This window comes from Heteronotia binoei, chromosome 9 (genome assembly GCF_032191835.1).
Source record: "Heteronotia binoei isolate CCM8104 ecotype False Entrance Well chromosome 9, APGP_CSIRO_Hbin_v1, whole genome shotgun sequence".
In the NCBI taxonomy this organism is placed as follows: domain Eukaryota; kingdom Metazoa; phylum Chordata; class Lepidosauria; order Squamata; family Gekkonidae; genus Heteronotia; species Heteronotia binoei.
The window spans coordinates 12,385,626-12,408,075 of NC_083231.1; the positions used below are offsets into that span (position 1 = coordinate 12,385,626).

At 46.4% G+C, this 22,450-nt stretch overlaps 1 protein-coding gene across 2 annotated transcripts in view; it reads left to right on the forward strand.

The window, feature by feature from the left end:
• KCNIP4 (potassium voltage-gated channel interacting protein 4) overlaps positions 1–22,450 on the forward strand; it is a 538,048-nt gene that overhangs the window by 207,288 nt on the left and 308,310 nt on the right. Inside the window, exon 1 of one of the 2 annotated variants that reach the window (XM_060246239.1) lies at positions 2,652–3,024. The exons of the other annotated variant lie outside the window; for it this stretch is intronic. Coding sequence (XP_060102222.1) covers positions 2,925–3,024 — 100 coding nt within the window. The 5' untranslated portion in view covers positions 2,652–2,924. Of the gene's footprint in view, positions 1–2,651; positions 3,025–22,450 lie in introns of those variants that run through there. 2 annotated transcript variants of the gene reach the window in all.

Here is a 22,450-nt window from a genome sequence, read left to right on the forward strand (position 1 = left end):
AATGTGGCTCTTACAAGTTTGCCAGCCCCCGGGGCTATGCCATGCCACTTCCCCTCCCAGGTTTTATTCTGCGTACTGGGTATTAAGATTAACATCATGTGAATCTGGGTACTAAGAGTTTACAGGCAAGGAGGAGGCATGGATGCTGTCCTTGACTGTGTTCTGACACCAGCTTGCCATCAACTCAAGTAAGGGATGTCTTCCTATAGGCTCCCTGTCCCCATGGCCACTGTGTGAGATGTGCCCCCAAGTCACAGCCCCAGGAAGGGGCTGTCAAGGCTGTTGACAAGCAGAGGTGGTTTGTCAGTGCTTTCCTCTGCGGAGCCTTCCTTGGTGGTCTCCCTTCCAAGTACCAACCCTTCTTAGCTTCCAAAGTCGGATGAGATCAGGCAAGAACATCGTGCCTCCCCACCCATGATTTAGGAAGTCAGAAAAAAGCCACATCCCCCACCGTGGGAATAAGGGCCGGATTAAACCCTGTGGAGCCCCTAGGCTGTCAAAATCTCGGGGGGCCTCTTGCAAATTATCTCAGAGTTGGGGGGGGGGGTGCTGCCCCACTGCCTGCGGCCCCTTCTGCAGCCTGCAGGCATTTTCTCAAAAGCCCCTTTGGCAACACTGCAGGGAGGTAAACTTGGTGATGTCGCCAGGCAAGTCGGGCAAAGAGCGGCTCAGTTGCTGGCTCTGTGTGCAGGCTGGGAGAGCTGCAAGCGGGGAAAACTGGGGGGAGGAGGGGTCCCGGGGCCCCCTAAAGGCATGGGGGCCCATAGGCTAGTGCCTGCTTTGCCTAATTGTTAATCCAGCCCTGATGGGAACGGAGTACAGTTGCCAGATCTGGGTTCAGAAATTCCTGGAGATTTTGGGGGTGGAGCCTAGGAGAGTGGGGTTTAGGGAGAGGAAGCACCTTGGGAGGTTATAAAGCCATGCAGTCCACTTTCCGAAGCAGCCATTTTCTCCAGGGAAAGTGGGATAAATGTTTGAAATCAATCCTAAATAAGCCGAACAAAGTTAGAGACCGGTGGCACCTTTAAGACCACCAAAGCTTTATCTACGTCGTGAGCTTTTGTGTGCACGCGCCCTTTTTCAGAAAGCTCATGCCTTGAATAAAACTTGGCTTGCCTTAAAGGTGTCACTGGACTTTGTTGTATTGCTTCAGACCAACATAGCTGCCCACCTGGAGCTAATCAATAAGGGGATTGTGTGTGTGTTTTGTGTTGCCAGGAGGTCTCCAGTCATCACCTTGAGGTTGGCAAACATATGCACACAGCTTGCGGTATTGCACGGAAGATATAGCTATAGCCAGGGCTCGTTTCATAGGAAAAGAGGTGCCGGAGCTCGTTACCACAACTGATTAACATAGCTCATTTCCATACGCCACACACCCCTGACATCACCAGAAGGTGCACTAAATTATATCATCTCAGCGTCTACCTTAAAATGTTTCCTGAATGATAATTGTCATTTTAAATAAAAACTTTACTCCCACCATACCTTTTCAAATTACTTTCTCCTATGTGGCCACAGTGGCATGATGAAGGTTTCCATCTGTCTGCTTTATATGTTTTGGTTATTTTTCCATTTCTGAGGGGGGAGAAATATTAGAAAGTTTGTCAAATCTTAAGAGTTCAGCAAAATTCTCACAAGGGGTTTGAACAACGGAGCCCAGAAGCAAGTGGTTTTGTTTTTTTTGCCGGGGGGGGGGGGAGGTTAAGAAAGAAAGAGCACAACATTTAGAGGCTCTAGAGCTCCGCTCTTGTGAACTTCTGCCCAAAATGAGGCCTGTCTATAGCTGTATTCCACAGGTACTAACGTCTGTGCCTTCTATACTTGAGCTAGGAGCAGGGCAATTGTATTAACCATAAAGATTGTTTTCTTGCTTCCTAGTTCTCTTAATCGGGTGCCAAAGCCTGGCAAAAATTCTCTTTCTCACTTAGCAGGATGATTTAAACATCTGTGTATTGACTGTGCTAAGTTACCACCTGGCAGACAGTGATCTGAATTCACTCCCTGCATATCGCACCTAATCCAGTCACCTCTGCTATTGTCATTTGCCTGCTTCTGTGATTCGGCGTCTGAGATCACTCCGCTTTCCGAGATACACGGACAGGTGGACTCACATTCTAGCTGTATCTGAAGAAGCTAGAATCTAGCTGTATCTGAAGAAGCGAAAACTCCTATCCTGGCACAAATTTTATTAGTCTCTGGGGTGCCACGGGCTCTTGCTGTGTTCTACTGAATTCACCCTATCAGCTACGGTGGTTGTCAAACAGTTCCCTTTAAGCTCACTGACATCTTAGAGGGGTATAACCCTGTTCAGGATTGCCTTTATAAAACATCTCCGTGTCAGTGCAGAAACGCCAGTTTTTCAGGAAAGGAACATTTCAAAAAATTAAATCGCAAAACCTCTTGGCTGTTTGCGTTCTCTTACTTCGATGCGAGGTCTTTCAGTGGCCAATGTGAATCCACCTATTAGTTCGCTTCTGTTACCTAGACAACCCAATATCCACAACAACGCTCCCGGATCGGCAGCGCCGGCATAAGAAGGAGGAAGGGAAAACAATGCTCCCAGATGCACAGCTGTCCCTTTCGAGCCGCTTTGTTTCCTCCCAGGGATGCTGGCCGGATGACCCCTCAATCCCTGGGGTGATGGGCCCTCACTCCCACACATGGCTGTTGTTCCGTCTCCGAGTGCTAATGAGCGAGCGGATAATCCTGACATGCCGGAGTTTATCTGGCTGCCACCGCTGGCCTCCGTTAGGGTAGATCGAATGCACTCTGAGTCTCTCTGTCAGCCACCCGGACTCTGCTCTCCTTCCCCCTGCTCTTCCCTTTGCTGTAGCTTTCTTAATGTAGTCTAATGGCTTTACCAAGGAAGCCAGGCAGGTCGTTCCTCAGCGGCTGTGGCAGACCATGACCTTAAGCTCATCATGAACCTGGAAGGGCTCGAAATGATAGGCGTCTTGGTCTTGATTGTCCTCTTCGTGAAGGTGCTGGAAAAATTTGGACTGATCGATCCGAGCTTGGAAGGTAAGAGAGTTTGCTTCAAGAATCGTTCTCCTTCTCTCCAAGCGATGACTCTCGTGCGGTTTTCTGAAGGGCACCTTCTCCTGAGACTATTCAAAAGCGCCCTGAGTCACCCTCCGAGCAACGCACACCAGTGCTTCGGTGTAAACGGTGCTACTCCAAACTGATTCCTTTCCGCCCTCAACCCCTTCCTTGTAATTGAACTTGAACAGTCTGCAGGAGGGGGGAGTAAAGAGGTGTGTAGTAGGAAGAAATTTTTACTCGTTACTGTCATATCCAGGCTTTGTTGCATTTGTATTAACAGGATGATAGCAAATAAAAGATTTTCAGGCAATAGCGAGCATCCAAAGAAACTGTGTCCACTCAGAATCCTGTGAGACTGAGAGGCATCTGCTGTATGGTGAATGTTAGAACTTTGGTTGAGGCAAATCCAGTGATTCAATTGATTGTTGGCTAGGGACAGTCAGATGTGATTAGGTGTAATCATTCACAAATGCTTGTTTTATAGTAGAGTATATCCTCTCCTTCTTGATGTGTTTTTGATTATCAACGACATGAAGGCATGATGGAGTTGTTAGCATTTTTTGTTTCCTCACAGTTGTGTGTGCTGCACTAAAAGTTTTCAAAACAGTTGATCCTTTCCATTTTTTTGAAGCCGCGGCCTCGCCAGAGCTGGCGAAACCAAGCAAGCGACTGTCTCGTGGAAGCAAAGGACACCGTTCTTTGGTTTGCGAAGTTTTCTGTTGTACCTAGATAAAAAGGTTGGAAATAAATTCCATAACGTTGTATGAGAGACAGTGTTTTGGGCATACAATGCTGGGCACTTGCTATGTGAGTAGATTAAGGGTTTATAATCTAACCAGGCAAAAAAACAAAAAGCAGCACGATTTAAATTTGCCTCTCTGGTTGTGGCTTAAAGTAAATCCTGTTTATATAACCCTTTAAAGAAATGCTGCGAGAGATTGTCTCTGGGAGAAAGTTCACAGGAGGCTGTTTTTCTCTGCCATGCATTTAGGTAACCCGTTTCGAAACGGCACTAATCGGATACGGCTTCTAAGGGGAAGGTGTTTCCCCCAGTTGTGGTACCCAGAGCTTTATTGTAAAGAAGATTACTTGGGATAGTCCATGTATCCATTAAAAGGGGAAAATCCGTTCTGTTTGATATAAATAACCAAATCTCTCCTTTTGTAGAGAAGCTATTAATAGTTCCCTCATTCCAGTGACATGACAGATAATGGCGAAGGCATCAATCGCCAGAAGAAACGCAGTGCTGAAAGTTAAGCGTGTCGTTAGACTCTGTGATTTGTGAATACTTGTAATTCGGTTTCAGGATTGGCTGCCGTCTTTCTTTGCCGTTTATTTCGTTCTGATTGTTGCCATCCCACCTCCAAAAGGCTTCAGCGGGAAAGCCATCATTTGCCAGCGAGTTGTGAGGAAGTTAACCAAAGAGACTGAAAACACCCATGGAGTTTGGCTTGGAGGCATGGCACACACTCTTCAAGTTTTGAGGCAGCTTGAGTTGACTGTTGTAGCAAAGTCTTGTTTCTAAGTGACCCTGGATGGGTTTTGCCTCTGTGCCTTCACAGTGCTGCCTTTGAGGTTTCCAGCTAAGTGAGAGCTTTGGAAAGGATGAGTTCAAACAGAGCTGGATTAACAATTAGGCCAAGTAGGCGCTGGCGTATGGACCCCCATCCCTTTAGGGGCCCTGGGCCAGCTTCCCCCCCTCCACAGTTTCCTCCCAGCTTGCAGCCCTTCCAGCCTGCATGTGCAGCCAGCAACTGAGCCCTTCTTTGCCCAACGTGCCTGGTCCGGCTGCTGCTGCCGTTGTCGCCAAGTTTGCCTCTCTCTGCCTTTCCCCTGCAGCTTGATAAAAGGGGCTTTTAAGAATATGCCTGCAGGCTGCAGTGGGGGCCATGGGTGGTGGGACGCTCAGACTTTGAGATATTGCAAGGGGGAAGGGCAAGATTTCAACTGCCCAGGAGCCTCCCCAGAGTTTAATCCGGCCCTGAGTTCAAAACATGTTTTGTAAAAAGAATTAAGAGGTGTCTGGGTAATTAAAAAATGAAAAAAAATGAATGATAGCACATTGCAAAAAAAAACCCCCAACAACAACTAAATTTAGTTAGGGAATGATATAAATGGGTGTAAGTGAAGAACAAGTGTCTTTTCTAAAATATACTCCGGAGCTCTCAATTGTATTCCATTTGATTTTGTCCAGCCTGAATATTACAGTGTAGATTTGACGGAATTTAAAAATGAGCAAGGTGTGTGGAATGAATAGGTTGTCTGGTGTCTCATCTCTGTGTAGCAGGCACAGTTGAATGGGTTCAAATGGAAAGTTCTTGCTCATCTCTTACAGTTAACATTTGAGTGGGTCGCTAAATTATACTTTTGTGATTTCTCTCTCAAGGCTGCTTATATCACTCGATCTGGATTTCAATAATTAAACATTATAAAGGTTCTCAGGATCCAGTTGCTTAGCGAGGAGTATTAGGGTACTATGGCAGCCCCTATCCCATTTCAGTGGATCCATAATTATCAAGAATGCAGCCCGCCCCCACCCCCCATGTAGGTAACATCCTATCTTTTTGATTACACAATGGAGCCATTTTGATAGCAATGTCAAGAACAACGGTCCCTGCCTAGGGAGCCAGTTTGGTGCAGTGGTTAAGTGTGCCAACTCTTATCTGGGAGAACCAGGTTTGATTCCCCACTCCTCCACTTGCACCTGCTGGAATGGCCTTGGGTCAGCCAGAGGTCTCTTATCTGGGAGAACCAGGTTTGATTCCCCACTCCTCCGCTTGCACCTGCTGGAATGGGTCAGCCATAGCTCTCGCAGGAGTTAAATGAGTGGATCAAAGATGTTATAACTCTTATCAGTATCTGAACTCATGGCATATGGACAGCAATTTTATATGGACTTATTTCTAGATACCAAGAAACCACTGATAGATAATTCATTGTTCTCATGTGAAGCTGCCTTATACTAACCCTTGGCCCATCAAAGTCAGCAGGGGTCACGTTGTAGAAAAATGGATGGTGGAGCTCATTAGCATAACTCATTAGCATATGCCACCCCCCCGCCTCCGACAAGAGCAACTCTACAAGAAAGGAGAGCCCTGGGTCAGCGAGGCCTGCTTTGGCTGGCTAGAGATCCAGCAAGCCCAAGCAGGCCTCGCTCGCCTGGGGCTCTCCTGGGCCACTGCCCGCCAGGCAAAAGGCCAGCAAGCCACCCACTGCCCAAAATCACATAAGAAGTGGAGAAAGGGTGGCGTGGGCTTCTCCAGAGGTTAATGAGGGCTGCTGGGGGTTTGGCAAAGCTCCTGATGGATGGATGGCTGCCCGCTCTCCTAAACCAGGGATTGTGGTGCAGCTGTACCTACTGTTCAGTGTACAAGGTGGGGAGGCAGGGAGGAGGAGGGGGAACCCTCTGAAACGTTCAGGAGCTGTGCTCATGTGAGCTCCTGTTGAATTTGAGGCCTTAAAGTCAGTACTGTCTACTCAGACTGGCAACAGTTCTCCAGGGTCTCAGGTAGATCTGCCTCCACTATTGATATATTTTTGTCTTTACTTCTGGTATATATCTTCCTTCCATCCATCCATCCATCCTTCCTTTCATCCATCCATCCAAAACTTTAGTTGCTGGATTTTAACTTTGTTCTTTGGAGGTGGGAATGAAGGAAAGGAAAGGAAAGGTCCCCTGTGCAAGCACCAGTCGTCTCCGACTCTGGGGTGACGTTGCTTTCACAGTGTTTTCATGGCAGACTTTTTACTGGGTGGTTTGCCATTGCCTTCCCCAGTCATCTACACTTTTCCCCCAACAAACTGGGTACTCATTTTACCAACCTTGGAAGGATGGGCTGAGTCAACCTCGAGCCGGCTACCTGAAAACCCAGCTTCCACCGGGGATCGAACTCAGGTCATGAGCAGAGCTTAGGACTGCAGTACTGCAGCTTTAACACTCTGTGCCACAGGGCTCTTCGGGGAATGAAACAATAACACTTTAAAAAACTTCCCTGGCTTCCCTTATGGGCCTGTGCAATAACTGTGGCCTCCTTGGAGCTGTGGCCTGGAGGACTATGGGTTTCAAGAAGAAGCACAAAGCTAAAAACTTCACAAGCCAACCTGACCTTGTCATAGGCCACCTGGTCCCAAAAGTCACTGTGATGCCCTATGTCAGGAGTCACAGCAGTGTCAAATCCCCATGCAGCTGTGAAGGTCGCTACACGACCTTGGTCCAGTCACTCTCTTTTAAAGCCTACCTTCGCTCAAAGGATTGTTGTGAGGAGAAAACAAGGAGCAGAAGAACCATGGATGAAGAACCAGAGCTCCTTGTTGTATAGTGGAGTAGTGGTGAAGTGTGCGGACTCTTATCTGGGAGAACCAGGTTTGATTCCCCACTCCTCCACTTGCAGCTGCTGGAATGGCCTTGGGTCAGCCATAGCTCTGGCAGAGAAGTCCTTGAAAGGGCAGACTCTTATCTGGGAGAACCAGGTTTTGATTCCCTACTCCTCCACTTGCAGCTCGTGGAATGGTCTTGGGTTAGCCATAGCTATCACAGGAGTTGTCCTTGAAAGGGCAGCTGCTGTGAGAGCCCTCTCAGCCCCACCCACCTCACAGGGTGTTAGTTGTGGGGGTAGAGGATATAGGAGATTGTAAGCCGCTCTGAGTCTCTGATTCAGAGAGATGGGCGGGGTATAAATCTGCAGTCATCTTCTTCTTCTTCTATAAGGTTACCAGCTTCCAGTTGGAGGTCTGGAGATCTCCAGAATCACAATTGACCAGACTATGGAGTTCAGTTCCCCCTGGAGAAAATGGATGCTTTCAGGGGTAGCAGTAATCCCAGTGACAATGACAGGTATACTCTCTAGGTAAACACCTGCTCATGCTGGAAATTAAATCTCTAGACATTGGGTTGCTAGGTCCAACTCAGGAAATATCTGGGGGCTTTGGGGGTGGAGCCAGCAGCAAGTGTGTGACAAGTACGACTGATCTCCATAGGGAGTTCTGGCCATCACATTTAAAGGGACTGCACTCCTTTTAAATGCCTTCCCTTCATTGGAAAAAATGGAGTACAGGGGCACCTTCTTTTGGGACTCATAGAATTGGACCCCCCAGATCAATCTTTTTGAAACCTGGAAGGATTTTTGAGGAGAGGATCAAGATTCCAAAACCAGACCTTTTGCAGACCAGTCAGCTGAATGGATATTTTTATCTCCATGAGTAGCACCATCAGAGACTTCCATGTAGCTACCTGGAGAATTTGTAACAGAAAGGCACAAACAGGTATAAGAAAAGCCTATATGGTTAACAAACAAAGTAATGGAAGCTGTAAAAGGTAAGAAGGATTCCTTTAAGTGGTGGAAAGCTAGTCCAAGTGAGGTTAATAAAAGGGAACACAGGCTGTGGCAAATCAAATGCAAGACTGTGATCAGGCAGGCAAAAAGGGACTATGAAGAGCATATTGCACAAAAACATAAAGACCAATAATAAAAATTTCTTCAAATATATTAGAAGCAGGAAACCAGCCAGGGAGGCAGTGGGGCCCTTGGATGAACAAGGGGTCAAAGGATTACTGAAGGAGGATAGGGAAATGGCTGAGAAGCTGAATGCATTTTTTGCCTCCGCCTTCACTGTGGAAGATGAGAAGTGTTTGCCCGCTCCAGAACCACTAATTTTGGAAGGGGTGTTGAAAGACCTGAGTCAGATTGAGGTGACAAGAGAGGAGGCCCTACCACTGATGGACAAATTAAAAACTAAGAAGTCACCAGGTCCGGATGGCATACATCCAAGAGTTCTAAAAGAACTCAAAGGTGAACTTGCGAGTCTCCTGACAAAAATATGTGATCTTTCATTGAAATCTGCCTTTGTTCCTGAGGACTGGAAGGTAGCAAATGTCACCCCCATCTTTGAAAAGGGTTCCAGAGGAGATCCGGGAAATTACAGGCCAGTCAGTCTGACTTTGATACCAGAAAAGTTGGTGGAAACCATTATCAAAGACAGAATGAGTAGGCACATTGATGAACACGGGTTATTGAGGAAGACTCAGCATGGGTTCTGTAAGGGAAGATCTTGCCTCACTAACCTGTTAGAGTTCTTTGAGGGGGTGAACAAACATGTGGACAAAGGGGTCCCAATATATGTTGTTTATCTTGACTTCCAGATAAAGTTCCTCATCAAAGACTCCTTAGTAAGCTCGAAAGTCACAGAGTAAAAGGACAAGTCCTCTTTTGGATCAAAAACTGGCTAATTAATAGAGAGTGAGTATAAATGGGCAATCTTTGCAGTGGAGGATGGTAAGCAGTGAGGTGCCGCAGGGCTCAGTACTGGGTCCCATGCTCTTTAACTTGTTCATTATTGATTTGGAGTTGGAAGTAAGCAGTGAAGTGGCTAAGTTTGCAGATGACACTAAATTGTTCAGGGTGATGAGAACCAGAGAGGATTGTGAGGCACTCCAAAGGGATCTGTTGAGGCTGGGTGAGTGGGCGTCAACGTGGCAGATGAGGTTCAGTGTGGCCGAGTGCAAAGTAATGCACATTGGGGCCAAAAATCCCAGGCAGAAATACAAGTTGATGGGCTGGGAACTGGCAGAGACTGACCAAGAGAGAGATCTGGGGGTCGTGGTAGATAACTCACTGAAAATGTCAAGACAGTGTGCGATTGCAATAAAAAAGTCCAACGCCATGCTGGGAATTATTAGGAAGGGAATTGAAAACAAATCATCCAGTATCATAATGCCCCTGAATAAATCGATGGTGCGGTCTCATTTGGAGTACTGTGTCAATTCTGGTCACCGCACCTCAAAAAGCATATTATAGCATTGGCAAAAGTGCAGAAAAGGGCAACTAGAATGATTAAAGGTTTGGAACACTTTCCCTATGAAGAAAGGTTAAAACGCTTGGGGCTCTTTAGCTTGGAGAAACGTCGACTGCGGGGGTGACATGATAGAAGTTTATAAGATAATGCATGGATGGAGAAAGTAGAGAAAGAAGTCCTTTTCTCCCTTTCTCACAATACAAGAACTCGTGGGCATTCAATAAAATTGCTGAGCAGTCTGGTTAGAATGGATAAAAGGAAGTACTTCTTCACCCAAAGGGTGATTAACTTGTGGAATTCACTGCCGCAGGAGGTTGGTGGCGGCTACAAGCATAGCCAGCTTCAAGAGGGGATTGGATAAACATATGGAGCAGAGGTCCATCAGTGGCTATTAGCCACAGCGTATTGTTGGAACCGGCCTGGGGCAGTGATGCTCTGTATTCTTGGTGCTTGCGGGGGGGGGGGGGCAAAGTGGAAGGGCTTCTAACCTTAATTGTGAACCTCCTGATGGCACTTGCCTGATCCAACATGGCTTCTCTTATGTTCTTATGTGACACAGAGTGTTGGACTGGATGGGCCATTGGCCTGATCCAACATGGCTTCTCTTATGTTCTTATGAAGGCAGTTTTGACTTTATGGAAGTATGGACTTGGGAGTATGTTTATATATTTTTGTTGTGTGTAATTTCTAATGAAAGTTCATCGCTTACTGTGTATTTTGATATTTTGCTATTGCATGAGAGGTGTCTGTCTGTTATTATTACATACTATTACATGGTAAAGTATTAGTGAAGACTGTAATGTACTATTTACTGGGGGTTTCCTTTGTTGGATGCAACCTGTTAAACTGCCTAGTCCTGAATCTCAGATTACACCATTTTTTTGAATTTGGATATCAATCACAGATGTCTTTCCTTTCTCCAGACCAGCTGTTCCCCCTAGTTGTCCCAGCTAAATTCTGAATCTCTCTCATTCCCCCCCACTACCCACCCCCAGGGAAGCCAGTTTTTATGTTACAGTAAAATAAGCAGAAACAAAAATGGTTTATTTTAATCCTCTCTATAGCGTACAGGACAACTTGTCCATTCCTAATACCATACCACCATATGTCTTCCTATCTCATAGAATCATAGAGTTGGATGGGACCTACAGGGTCATCTAGTCTAACCCCCTGCACAATGCAAGAAACTCACAAATACCTCCCCCTAAATTCACAGGATCTTCATTGCTGTCAGACGGCCATCCAGCCTCTGTTGAAAAACCTCCGAGGAAGGAGAGCCCACCACCTCCTGAGGAAGCCTGTTCCACTGAGGAACAGTCAGGAAGGTCTTCCTGATGTCGAGCCGGAAACTCTTTTGATTTAATTTCAACCCATTGGTTCTGGTCCTACCTTCCGGGGCCACAAAAAACAATTCCACACCATCCTCTATATGACAGCCCTTCGAGTACTTGAAGATGGTGATCATATCACCTCCCAGCTGCTTCCTCTCCAAGCTAAACATGCCCAGCTCCTTCAACCTTTCTTCACAGGGCTTGGTCTCCAGACTTGGTGCTCCAGAATCACGTCAGGGGTGGAAACGCATGCAATAACGGGACATGGGTAAATAACCAGCCTTACATATCTAGTCTGCCTGTGTGTGCAGGCGATAGATTAAGTGAGGGGAACGAAATGCCTGGCCGTCATTTCCGACAGCTGTCATGCATTTAACTGAATGTGTCGTTTGGAGAAGAGTGCTGCCTTCTAACATCAGCAGGTGATAGGAGTCAGTCGGTACCGGCTGTTTCAAAGGGGGGTGAACGCCGTTGCTCATTAGTGAAGCTGCACGGTTGCACTCATCTGCCGAGAGGGCAACTGCGGAAGGTGTTGCTAGGTCGTTCTGGTAACTGAATCCTACTTGGTTCCCACCGCTTAATGATTGCAAAGTTCAGGTTGCACTGGCGGAAAGGGTGTCTGGATCTACCCTTCAGTGTTCCCCAAGGGACCCTGCTTTCTCATCTCCTTCGGTAGAGTGAACCAAAGACCCGTGAAATAGTAGGAGAAGAGTTGGTTTTTATACCCTGCTTTCCCCTACCTTAAAGAGTCTCAAAATGCCTTGCAGTCTCCTTCCTTTCCTCTCCCCGCAAACAGGCACCTTGCAAGGAAGGTGGGGCTGAGAGAGTTCTGATAGAACTGTGATTGGTCTAAGGCAGGGTTCATTTTGTAGAAAAATAGGTGGCTGAGCTAATTAGTATAACTCATTAGCATATTTCACCCCCCCTTCACCAGCAAAAAGCAACCAGATGCAAGAAAGGAGAGCCCCGGTTAAGCCAGGCCTGCTTGGGCTGGCTAGAGATCCAGCCAGCCCAAGCAGGCCTCGCTCACCTGTGGCTCTCCTGGACTGCCCCCACCACCACAGTCCAAAGACCAGCAAGCCACCCACCACCCAAAATCACATAAGAAGTGGAGAAAGGACGGTGCGGGCTTCTCCAGGGGTTAATGAGGGCTGCTGGAGGTTTGGCAAAGCCCCTGGTGGCTGGCTGCTCGGCTGCCCACTCTCCTATTCCAGGGATTGTTATGCAGCTGCACCTCCTGTTCAATGGACAAGGTAGGTGGGGAGGAAGGGGGGCATCAGAAAGGTTCAGGAGCTGTGCTCCTGTGAGCTCCTGCTGAATTCGAGGCCTGGTCCATGGTCACCCAATAGTCTTCATGTGGCTGAGTGGGGAATAGGGTTGCCAAGTCCAATTCAAGAAATATCTGGGGACTTTGGGGGTGGAGCCAGGAGACTTTGGGGGTGGAACCATGAGACTTTGGGGGTGGACCAGGAGACATTAGGGGTGGCTCCAAGATCAAGGTTGCGACAAGCATCATTGAACTCCAAAGGGAGTTCTGGCCATCACATTTAAAGGGATGGCACACCTTTTCAATTCCTTCCTTCCATAGAAAATCATGAAGGATAGGGGCACCTTCTTTTGGGGCTCATAGAATCAGACCCCCTGGTCCAATCTTTTTGAAACTTGGGAGGTATTTTGGGGAGAGGCACTAGATGCTATACTGAAAATTTGGTGCCTCTAGCCCAAAAAACAGCCCCCAGAGCCTCAGATACCCGCGAATCAATTCTCTATGATTTTCTATGGGAATAAATCTCCCTAGGGAATAATAGAGTTCCCAGCAGACATTTCTGTCCCCCGCCCCCGCTTTCTGATGACCCTGAAGCAGGGGGAGGGCCTCCAAACCGGGGGATCCCCTGCCCCCACCTGGGGATTGGCAACCCTAGGGGGAATCAGATCTGGTCTTCCAATCAGAGACTGCCACTCTTAACCACTACGTCATCTTCCTAGGATCTAGGTCTGAAATGAAATTTTGAAGGGTGTTCAAAATCTGGCAGATTTTCAAATTCTGTATTTCTGATTTGGTTTTTTTCTTACCATTTAAGATACAGTCATCAGCAATCAGCCACTGTAAATCATTCACATACTCTGTAACCGTTCGCTGTCAGCATTCACAGAGAAAAATTCTGAATATAAGTTGTACTGCAAAAAAAACCAAAATCCATTTCTAGTCTGTGAGATAGCACTCTGCTGATATAAATAAATACGAGGCCATAAGAGCCCTGTGGGACCTCTCCCAATTCTGCAGGGCTTGTAAAACCGAACTTTTTAAACAAGCCTATAACAACTAGGGGAGACGGCTCCCACCCTTATTCTGCTGCTCAACTCCACCAGAGGGACCACCAACAGATAAATGGAAAGCCTAGTACGATCTGAGCCGCCTAAGCTTTTAATATGTTGTAAAGCACCAATATTTTGTTTTAAATTGTTTTAAATTGTAAATTATTATGTCTTATCGTTTTATATCAGAAACTGAGATGTTGGTTTTATTTTTGATTGTTAGCCGCCCCGAGTCCGTTTGGAATGGGCGGGATATAAATGGAAAGTAAATGAATAAATAAAAGAAAGAAAGAAATTTGGTGGTTCATATCATGGAACGGAATCGTTTTAAGTTGATCATTGGGTTTGAGCCCCACAATCAATCCTCTAGACCCACAGATGGAATTGCATCTCTCTGATTATTTCCAGTGTACACCAGGGGTGGCCAAACTGTGACTCGGGAGCCACATGTGACTCTTTCACACATACGGTGTGGCTCTCAAAACCTCCATCATCCTTTCGGCTGGCTCGGAGAAGGCTTTTGTCTCTTTAAATCACTTCTCCAAGCTAAGCCAGCTAGCAACTTGGAGAATGCATTGAAAGTTAAAGTTGATTTTTTTTTTCTACCTCTCCTTCACCCCATCTATTTGCCTCTCTTCCTGTCTTGCGGCTTTCAAACATCTGACATTCATGTTTTGCAGCTCTCAAACATCTGACATTTATTCTACGTGGCTCTTATATTAAGCAAGTTTGGCCGCTCCGGAGTGTGCACCAATATCGTGTGGAAATCTGATAATTGTTCTGTGTAAACCATTGTCGAAATTTGAACGAGTGCACTACTTTACTTCTATATGTGAGCAACGCAGAATTATCCCTATGGCACCCAAGTTCATCCATGAACATCAGTGTGAACCCAGTCACCGACGTTTATAGAAAAAGAGCTCTGGTCGCCATCAGTGCTTCCAACCATATCCCTGCACAAGTAGAGACTCACACACTTTTCTCCATGAAGTAGCAAGTAGGGCCACATGTGGCCCAAAAGTCCTCTGAAAACAGTTTCTGTCCATCAGCCCAATGTCTGCCATTCCCACTGTATGAACGAGTCATGAGTGCAAATTCCCCTCAAGGAAAAATGTTCAACCTGAGCTGGAGCCAAACAACTGATGAATTTCAAGAGATGTCCGTTGAGCATTGGTAATCTTTCTCAGGGTTGGGGAACACATACCCGTAGCATATGTGTCTTTTCATTTCATTTACTTAATGCAGGGGTGTCAAACATGTGGCCCGGGGGCTGAATCAGACCCCTGGAGGACTCCTATCAGGCCCCTGAGCAACTGGCTGTCATCTGTTTCCTTCTTTCTCTCTCTTGCTTCCTTCTGCATCACAGCTTGCTTTGCAAGGTTTGGACAAAAGCTGCCGAGCAAAGCCTCTATTTTCTCCATTGGCTGAGGCTCCTCCCTTGGGGAGGAAGGGGGGGAGTGATAGCTTGCTTTGTCAGACTCTCTCAATCACACTGCAGAGCTGCTGAGCCAAGCCTCATTTCTTTCTGTTGCCTGAGGCGCCTCCCCATCCTGTTCCCCTGGGGAAGGAAGGAAAAAGGCAGAGCCTCCTTTGCCCAGTTCCCTGGATTCTAGGGGAGAAATACAAAGAAAGCACCTTTAAGACAAAAGAGTGTAATGTTTTAAACATATTTTAAGTTTTTTTTTTAATCTTTAATTGTGTTTGCCTGTGTCCTTTATAAAGTTTGCACGTCTGCTACCTAATCTCAAATAGGTACACACATGGCCTCATTTACATCAGACCCAGCCCCCTCGTAACAGATGATTTCGACGCCTCTGGCTTAAGGGCATTGTCTGAATTGGTGGGCATATTACATGTCTCTTGCTCCTTTTAAAAAGATAATGCCAACTGTGAAATAAAAAAAAATGAAATGAGTTTATTTTTATTTGCTTGCATGTGTTAATTTATCAGTCTGCTGTATTTGAGTAGCTGGTCAGATGCTTGGAAGGATTCTTGCCAGTCCTTATTAGTTGTGGGAAACTTCTGGTGCACATATTTCCCAACTATAAGTTGGAACCGCTCAAAAACATGTATGCCTTGTCACTAACATGCTTTACTTAGGTAGGCCACAGAAGCTTTATGATGGAGACAAATAGTTTGGTGTAGTGGTTAAGTGTGTGGACTCTTATCTGGGGGGACCGGGTTTGATTCCCCTCTCCTTCACTTACAGCTGCTGGAATGGCCTTGGGTCAGCCATAGCTCTCGTAGGAGTTGTCCTTGAAAGGGCAGCTTTTGGGAGAGCTCTCTCAGCCCCACCTACCTCACAGTTAATGTTCCCTCTAAGCTGCAGAGTCTGGTGAGCAAAAATTCTACTTTGTGAGCAACTGGCATTAAAGTCGTGAGCTCCTGCATAAATTAGTGTGCTCTGGGGTCATCCTTCCTGAGCTAAGACAAAAATGTCTGAGCTGGAGGCTAGAAATCTGTGAGCTAGCTCACATTAACTCAGCTTAGAGGGAACACTGCTCACAGGGTGTCTGTTGTGTGGGGAGAAGATATAGGAGATTGTAATCCACTCTGAGTCTCTGATTCAGAAAGAAGGGCGGGATATAAATATGCAGTCTTCTTCTTCTTTGGTTATATGTCTTGCAGTGGATTTTTGTATGACTGTTTTCGCACACAGCTCACCTCGCAGTCACAATCCTGTTCCCTCCGCAGCATCTGTCAGATTTCCCACCATCTGCGCCGGAGTTACAGGAAGTGCCGCGGCTTTTGTGTAGCAAACATAAACTGGGTTTTAGCGGTTTATGTTTGCTACGCAAAAGCTGTGGCACTTCCTGTAACTTCGGCGCAGATGGTGGGAAATCCGACCAGACGCTGCGGAGGGAACAGGATTGTGACTGCGAGGTGAGCTGTGTGCGAAAACGGTTAATGTTACCATTCAAAGAATCTTAAGAGATGGAAGAAGCCTTTGAAGATACCTAGGCCCTATCCTTTGGTCAGTACCAGACATTGAATGCTGGAACATGTCTGGAAGATGGCTGCCTGGGCTCTCCTAGAAGACCTCCTGTGAGGGAGAACCAGCCACCCCCTGGTTCTCACTAATGAACAGGATAGGTTTGGGGAAAGTTGATGTCCATGACAGTTGACATCAGTGTGGGAGGGAGAAAAGACTACAATGGATGAGTTATTATTATAGACCAAACACCACTGATGGAACTTTCCTGTCCCTGCAAACCAATAGCCTGATTAAAATGTGACAGAAAACTGTGATTTTGAGACTTGCAGAAGTTTTCTTGTATATGCCCTGCTTCCTTCTCCCCTCACTCATGGTGAGCTAATAAGTTGTTTATGGGGTTTTGTAGTAAGGAAAAAAAAGAAAGGTCCCCTGTGCAAGCACCAGACATTTCTGACTCTGGGGTGACGTTGCTTTCACAACGTTTTCACAGCAGACTTTTTATCGGGTGGTTTGCCATTGCCTTCCCCAGTCATCTACACTTTCCCCCCAGCAAGCTGGGTTCTGATTTTACCGACCTTGGAAGAATGGAAGGCTGAGTCAACCTCAAGCCAGCTACCTGAAAACCCAGCTTCCACCGGGGATCGAATTCGGGTCGTGAGCAGAGCTTAGGACTGCAGTACTGCAGCTTTAACGCTCTAAACCAGGGTTTTTAACTATGATCTAGTGCAGGGATGTCAAACATGTAGCCCAGGGGCCTAATCAGGCCCCCAGAGAGGTCCTATTAGGCCCTCGAGCAACTGGCTGTCATCTGCTTCCTTCTCCCTCTCTCTTGCTTTCTTTTGCATCACAGCTTGCTTTGCCAGGTTTGCTCAATCGCACAGGAACTACAAAGCAAAGCCTCTATCTTTTCCATTGGCTGAGGCTCCTCCTTTGGAGAGGAAGGAGAGGAGGCAGAGCTTGCTTTGCCAGGCTTTTTCAATCACACAGCAGAGCTACTGAGCCAAGCCTCCTTTCCTTCTATTGGCTGAGGCTCCTCCCCCTCCTGGTCCCCTGGGGAAGGAAGGAAAGAGCCAGAGCTTCCTTTTGCCCAGTTCCCTGAATCCCATGGAAGAAATACAAAGAAAGCACCATTACGACCAACGAGTGCTGATTTTTTAAGCATGTTTTAAGTTTAAAAAAAAATATTTAATTGTGTTTGCCTGTGCCTTTTATAAAGTTTATATCTCTGCTACCTAATCTTAAATGACCCAGCCCGACAAGGTCTCATTTATGTCAGATTCGGCCCTCATAACAAATGAGTTTGACATCCCTGATTTAGTAGTTAGAACATTGGAATAGGACCAGGTAAGGGCTGAGTGTCTCATATTTTGGGCTCTCCCTAAAAGGGAGACCTGCTTACACTAAATAATTGAGCTGGGCGAGAGCTAGCAAAGAAATCCCTCTTATCGGCTTTCTCCGCCATCAGAGGTTTACATAAATACCAAGAGATCTCCATACACCTCCGGAGGTTGGTAACCCTGCTCACGCTGGATTCTGAAGAGGTGGCATACAAATAATCTAAACAAGTAGTTTTATCCCTCTGCAAAATGCCAAGAAAACCACTAGCCCTGGATGGCATATGACTCTGTTGGTAATTTAATAATAGAGTTACACTCAAATAGGACTGAGCAGAACAAGAATAATGGCCCGTAATTGAATGCCGGGGGCACCGATTGCAGTCAGATATAAAAGGTTCAACGTCTAATGAGCACGAGATGGCTCTTCAGCCGGAGAAATTTTGCACAATGGATCATCGGGGCCTTTAAAATAGAGTATGGCAGGTTTAAGTTTTTAAAGAGTCCCATTCATATTGACTTTGAAGCTTGGTAGCTTCCCAAGCATGTGAGCAATGAAATAATAAATAACACTCTCTTAGTAGATAGATCCAGGTAGGCAGCCGTGTTGGTCTGAAGCAGGAGAACAAAGTAGGAGTCAAGATTCACCTTTAAGACCGACAAAGTTTTATTCAGAATGTAAGCTTTTGTGTGCATGCACACTTCCTCAGACAAGGAATCGGGTACAGTGAGCAGAGCTACATGTAACTGGTAGGCAGTGGTTTAGGATGCAAAATGGTACAAATTTAAAACAAATTTAAATCTAGGTAATAGCACAAAATATTAATTTTATCGTTTTGGAATTTTAATAGTTTTTAATTAATTGTAGTCTAAAATGTTGTACTGTATAATGTATATTGAATTGTTGTTAGCCGCCCTGAGCCTGCTTCGGCGGGGAGGGCGGGATACAAATAAAAGGTGATTGATTGATTGATTGAAAACCCAGTGACAGAATAGCTACATTAACAAATTGAGCAAACCTTTCATCTGGGCAGCATGAGTGTGAGAAAGGAATAAAACATGTCAAAATGTGAGAATGTCTGCTAATCGCTATTGTTTATAAGCCCTCATTTTGGCCCAGATAAGGTAAAGGTAGTCCCCTGTGCAAGCACCAGTCGTTTCCGACTCTGGGGTAACGTTGCTTTCACAACGTTTTCACAACAGACTTTTTACAGGGTGGTTTGCCATTGCCTTCCCCAGTCATCTACACTTTCCCCCCAGCAAGCTGGGGACTCATTTTACCAACCTCAGAAGGATGGAAGGCTGAGTCAACCTGGAGCTGGCTACCTGAACCAGCTTCCACTGGGATCAAACTCGGGTCATGAGCAGAGGGCTCCGACTGCAGTATTGCAGCTTTACCACTCTGCGCCACTTTTGGCCCAGACTTATAAACAACAGAGCGATTAGCAGACATTCTCACATTTTGACTTGTTACGGTTTTATTGGTTTCTCACGCTCCTGCTACCCAGATCAGAGGTTTGCTCAATTAGTTAATTTTGCTATTCTGTCATTGGATTTTAAATTTGTACCATTTTGCATTCTAAACCACTGCCTACCAGCTATATGTAGCTCTGCTCACTGTACCCGATTCCTCGTCTGAAGAAGTGTGCTTAGAGCACGTGAAAGCTTACATTCTGAATAAACTTTGTTGGTCTTAAGGGGATGCTTGACTCCTTCTTTGTTCTACTCTCGTAGTAGAACAAAGTTTGAGTCCAGCGGCACCTTTAAGACCAGTCAAGTTGAATTCTGGTTATAAGCTCTCGTGTGCATGCACACACAAAAGCACACAGGTCTTAAAGGTGCCGCTAGGCTCAAACTGTGCTCTGTTGCTTCAGACCAACATGGCTGCCCACCTGAAACTCTCTTAGAGAATTAGAGACGAAAACCACCCAGCCACAAAACAGGCTGACACGGACTCTCCAAACTGAAGTGCAAAAGTGCGAATTGAAGAACATTAGAAGAAGGAGAAGATATTGGATTTATATCCCGCCCTCCACTCCGAAGAGTCTCAGAGCGGCTCACAATCTCCTTTCCCTTCCTCCCCCACAACAGACAGCCTGTGAGGTAGATGAAGATATTGGATTTATATCCCGCCCTCCACTCCGAAGAGTCTCAGAGTGGCTCACAATCTCCTTTCCCTTCCTCCCCCACAACAGACACCCTGTGAGGTAGATGAAGATATTGGATTTATATCCCGCCCTCCACTCCGAAGAGTCTCAGAGCGGCTCACAATCTCCTTTCCCTTCCTCCCCCACAACAGACAGCCTGTGAGGTAGATGAAGATATTGGATTTATATCCCGCCCTCCACTCTGAAGAGTCTCAGAGCAGCTCACAGTCTCCTTTACCTTCCTCCCCCACAACAGACACCCTGTGAGGTAGATGAAGATATTGGATTTATATCCCGCCCTCCACTCCGAAGAGTCTCAGAGCGGCTCACAATCTCCTTTACCTTCCTCCCCCACAACAGACACCCTGTGAGGTAGATGAAGATATTGGATTTATATCCCGCCCTCCACTCCGAAGAGTCTCAGAGCAGCTCACAGTCTCCTTTACCTTCCTCCCCCACAACAGACACCCTGTGAGGTAGATGAAGATATTGGATTTATATCCCGCCCTCCACTCCGAAGAGTCTCAGAGCGGCTCACAATCTCCTTTACCTTCCTCCCCCACAACAGACACCCTGTGAGGTAGATTAAGATATTGGATTTATATCCCGTCCTCCACTCCGAAGAGTCTCAGAGCAGCTCACAGTCTCCTTTACCTTCCTCCCCCACAACAGACACCCTGTGAGGTGGGTGGGGCTGGAGAGGGCTCTCACAGCAGCTGCCCTTTCAAGGACAACCTCTGCCAGAGCTATGGCTGACCCAAGGCCATGCTAGCAGGTGCAAGTGGAGGAGTGGGGAATCAAACCCCGTTCTCCCAGATAAGAGTCTGCATACTTAACCACTACACCAAACTGGCTCATTACTAACTATTGGTTCTGGACATCCTGATCCATATTCTGCTTCAGGGTTGCCAGCCTCCAGGTGGGGCCTGGGCATCTGCCACTTTTACCACTGATCTCCAACCAGGGCTGGATCTTGGGGGGGGGGGCATAGGGGGTGTTTGCCCTGGGTGCCACTGGAGGGGGGGGGTTCGCCAAATTGGGTATGGAGTCCATTCTATTTTATGAACCCATAAGATAGAATGGGCGCATAAGGGGGCATCTAATTCCCACCCCCCTAAAAAAAATGTAGATCCAGTCCTGTCTGCAGCTGGCAGAAATCAGCTGCCCTGGAGAAAATGGCTGTGTTGGAGGGACTGCGGTGGGTGTATCATGCCATATTAGAGTCCACCTTCAAAGCGGCCATTTTCTCCAGGTGAACTAGGTCAGCTGGAGATCAGTTGTAACCCTAGGAGATCTCCAGCCACCACCTGGAAGGTGGTAGCCCTATTTGTCGTATTCACTTAGCAGTACTTAATAAATGCGAATCATAAAATGTTATTTCAGTCAGTATCATCTACTTCGTAATGCCCCCTTTTTTCATATATTCCAAGAAAGGTAGCCATCTGTTTGAAAAGTTCCCTGAGCAAGATAGGCTGTTTGCTATTTGAAGTTGTGAAGATACCTTATCTAAAATTAAAAAGTTCCATACCTTCTCATATCACTGCCCAATGGAAGGTATCTTAGCTTTTTTGCAATATGAAGCAATCGGAAATTTTGCCGCCGGTAGCTGTAATCAAAATCAGTCCCCTTTTCCGAAGGTTTTTGTGTAGCCATAAAAAATAAATAAATAATGTGTTATAAGGGACTTTTTTGTATTGTATGATTAATTCTATGGCGGCCAACTTTTTAATCCAGCTGCCTAACTTGGCCCTGATGTTCAGAAACTAGCAGATGTTTCTCCGCATGCTTTGCCTACTGATTTCTGTAGACTTCCCATGAAACAGCTTTATTCAGGCTAGTTGGCAAACGTAGTCATTGATGTTGGGAAAGGCAATGTCCGGTGTACAAAGATGAAGAGAAGAAAACCGTGCAGGGGGCAGCAAGAAGACAATTAGATAGAATAGTGAGGTCAGCGCCATTTCTCCTGTTAAGTGTCATTTCTTGTCTGGCTCCAGATTGTTACTCTTAGGGCGACTTCCCCCTTCTTCTTGGAAATGTCACACTCGGTTTCTCTCTCTCTTTCTCTCTCTCTCTCTCTCTCTCTCTCTCTCTCTCTCTCTCTCTCTCTCTCTCTCAGCTAGAGAACCAATCTATGTCTCTCTTCTTTCCTACCAAGTATGTTAATTCCTACATAAGCCTGTATCTGCTCTTTAATCAGGTTGTGCACCGTCGCTGTGTTAATTATTCAGCCAGCAATTGTTTGCTGGAATATATTTCCAAGAATGTTACTAGTGTTTAGCATGGATGGAAACGGTTGCTGACAGTTGCATTCTATAGCGGCGGATGGCATTTAGCAGCCGTCTTCTGTGAAGGAAGAAGTCCTCCTGGCCGCTTTCTAACAAACACAGCGCCATGAATGGGAAGGACAGACTTTAGCAGCATGGGGTTGGACGCTGACATTCTCCTCACATATCCAGCCGGCTCAGCTGCAATCCAAAGAGTGACCTCCTGGAGAGTGGAGAGGACGCACCCGTTACTGTGCTCTTTATGAATCATTCACGGTCGTCAGTG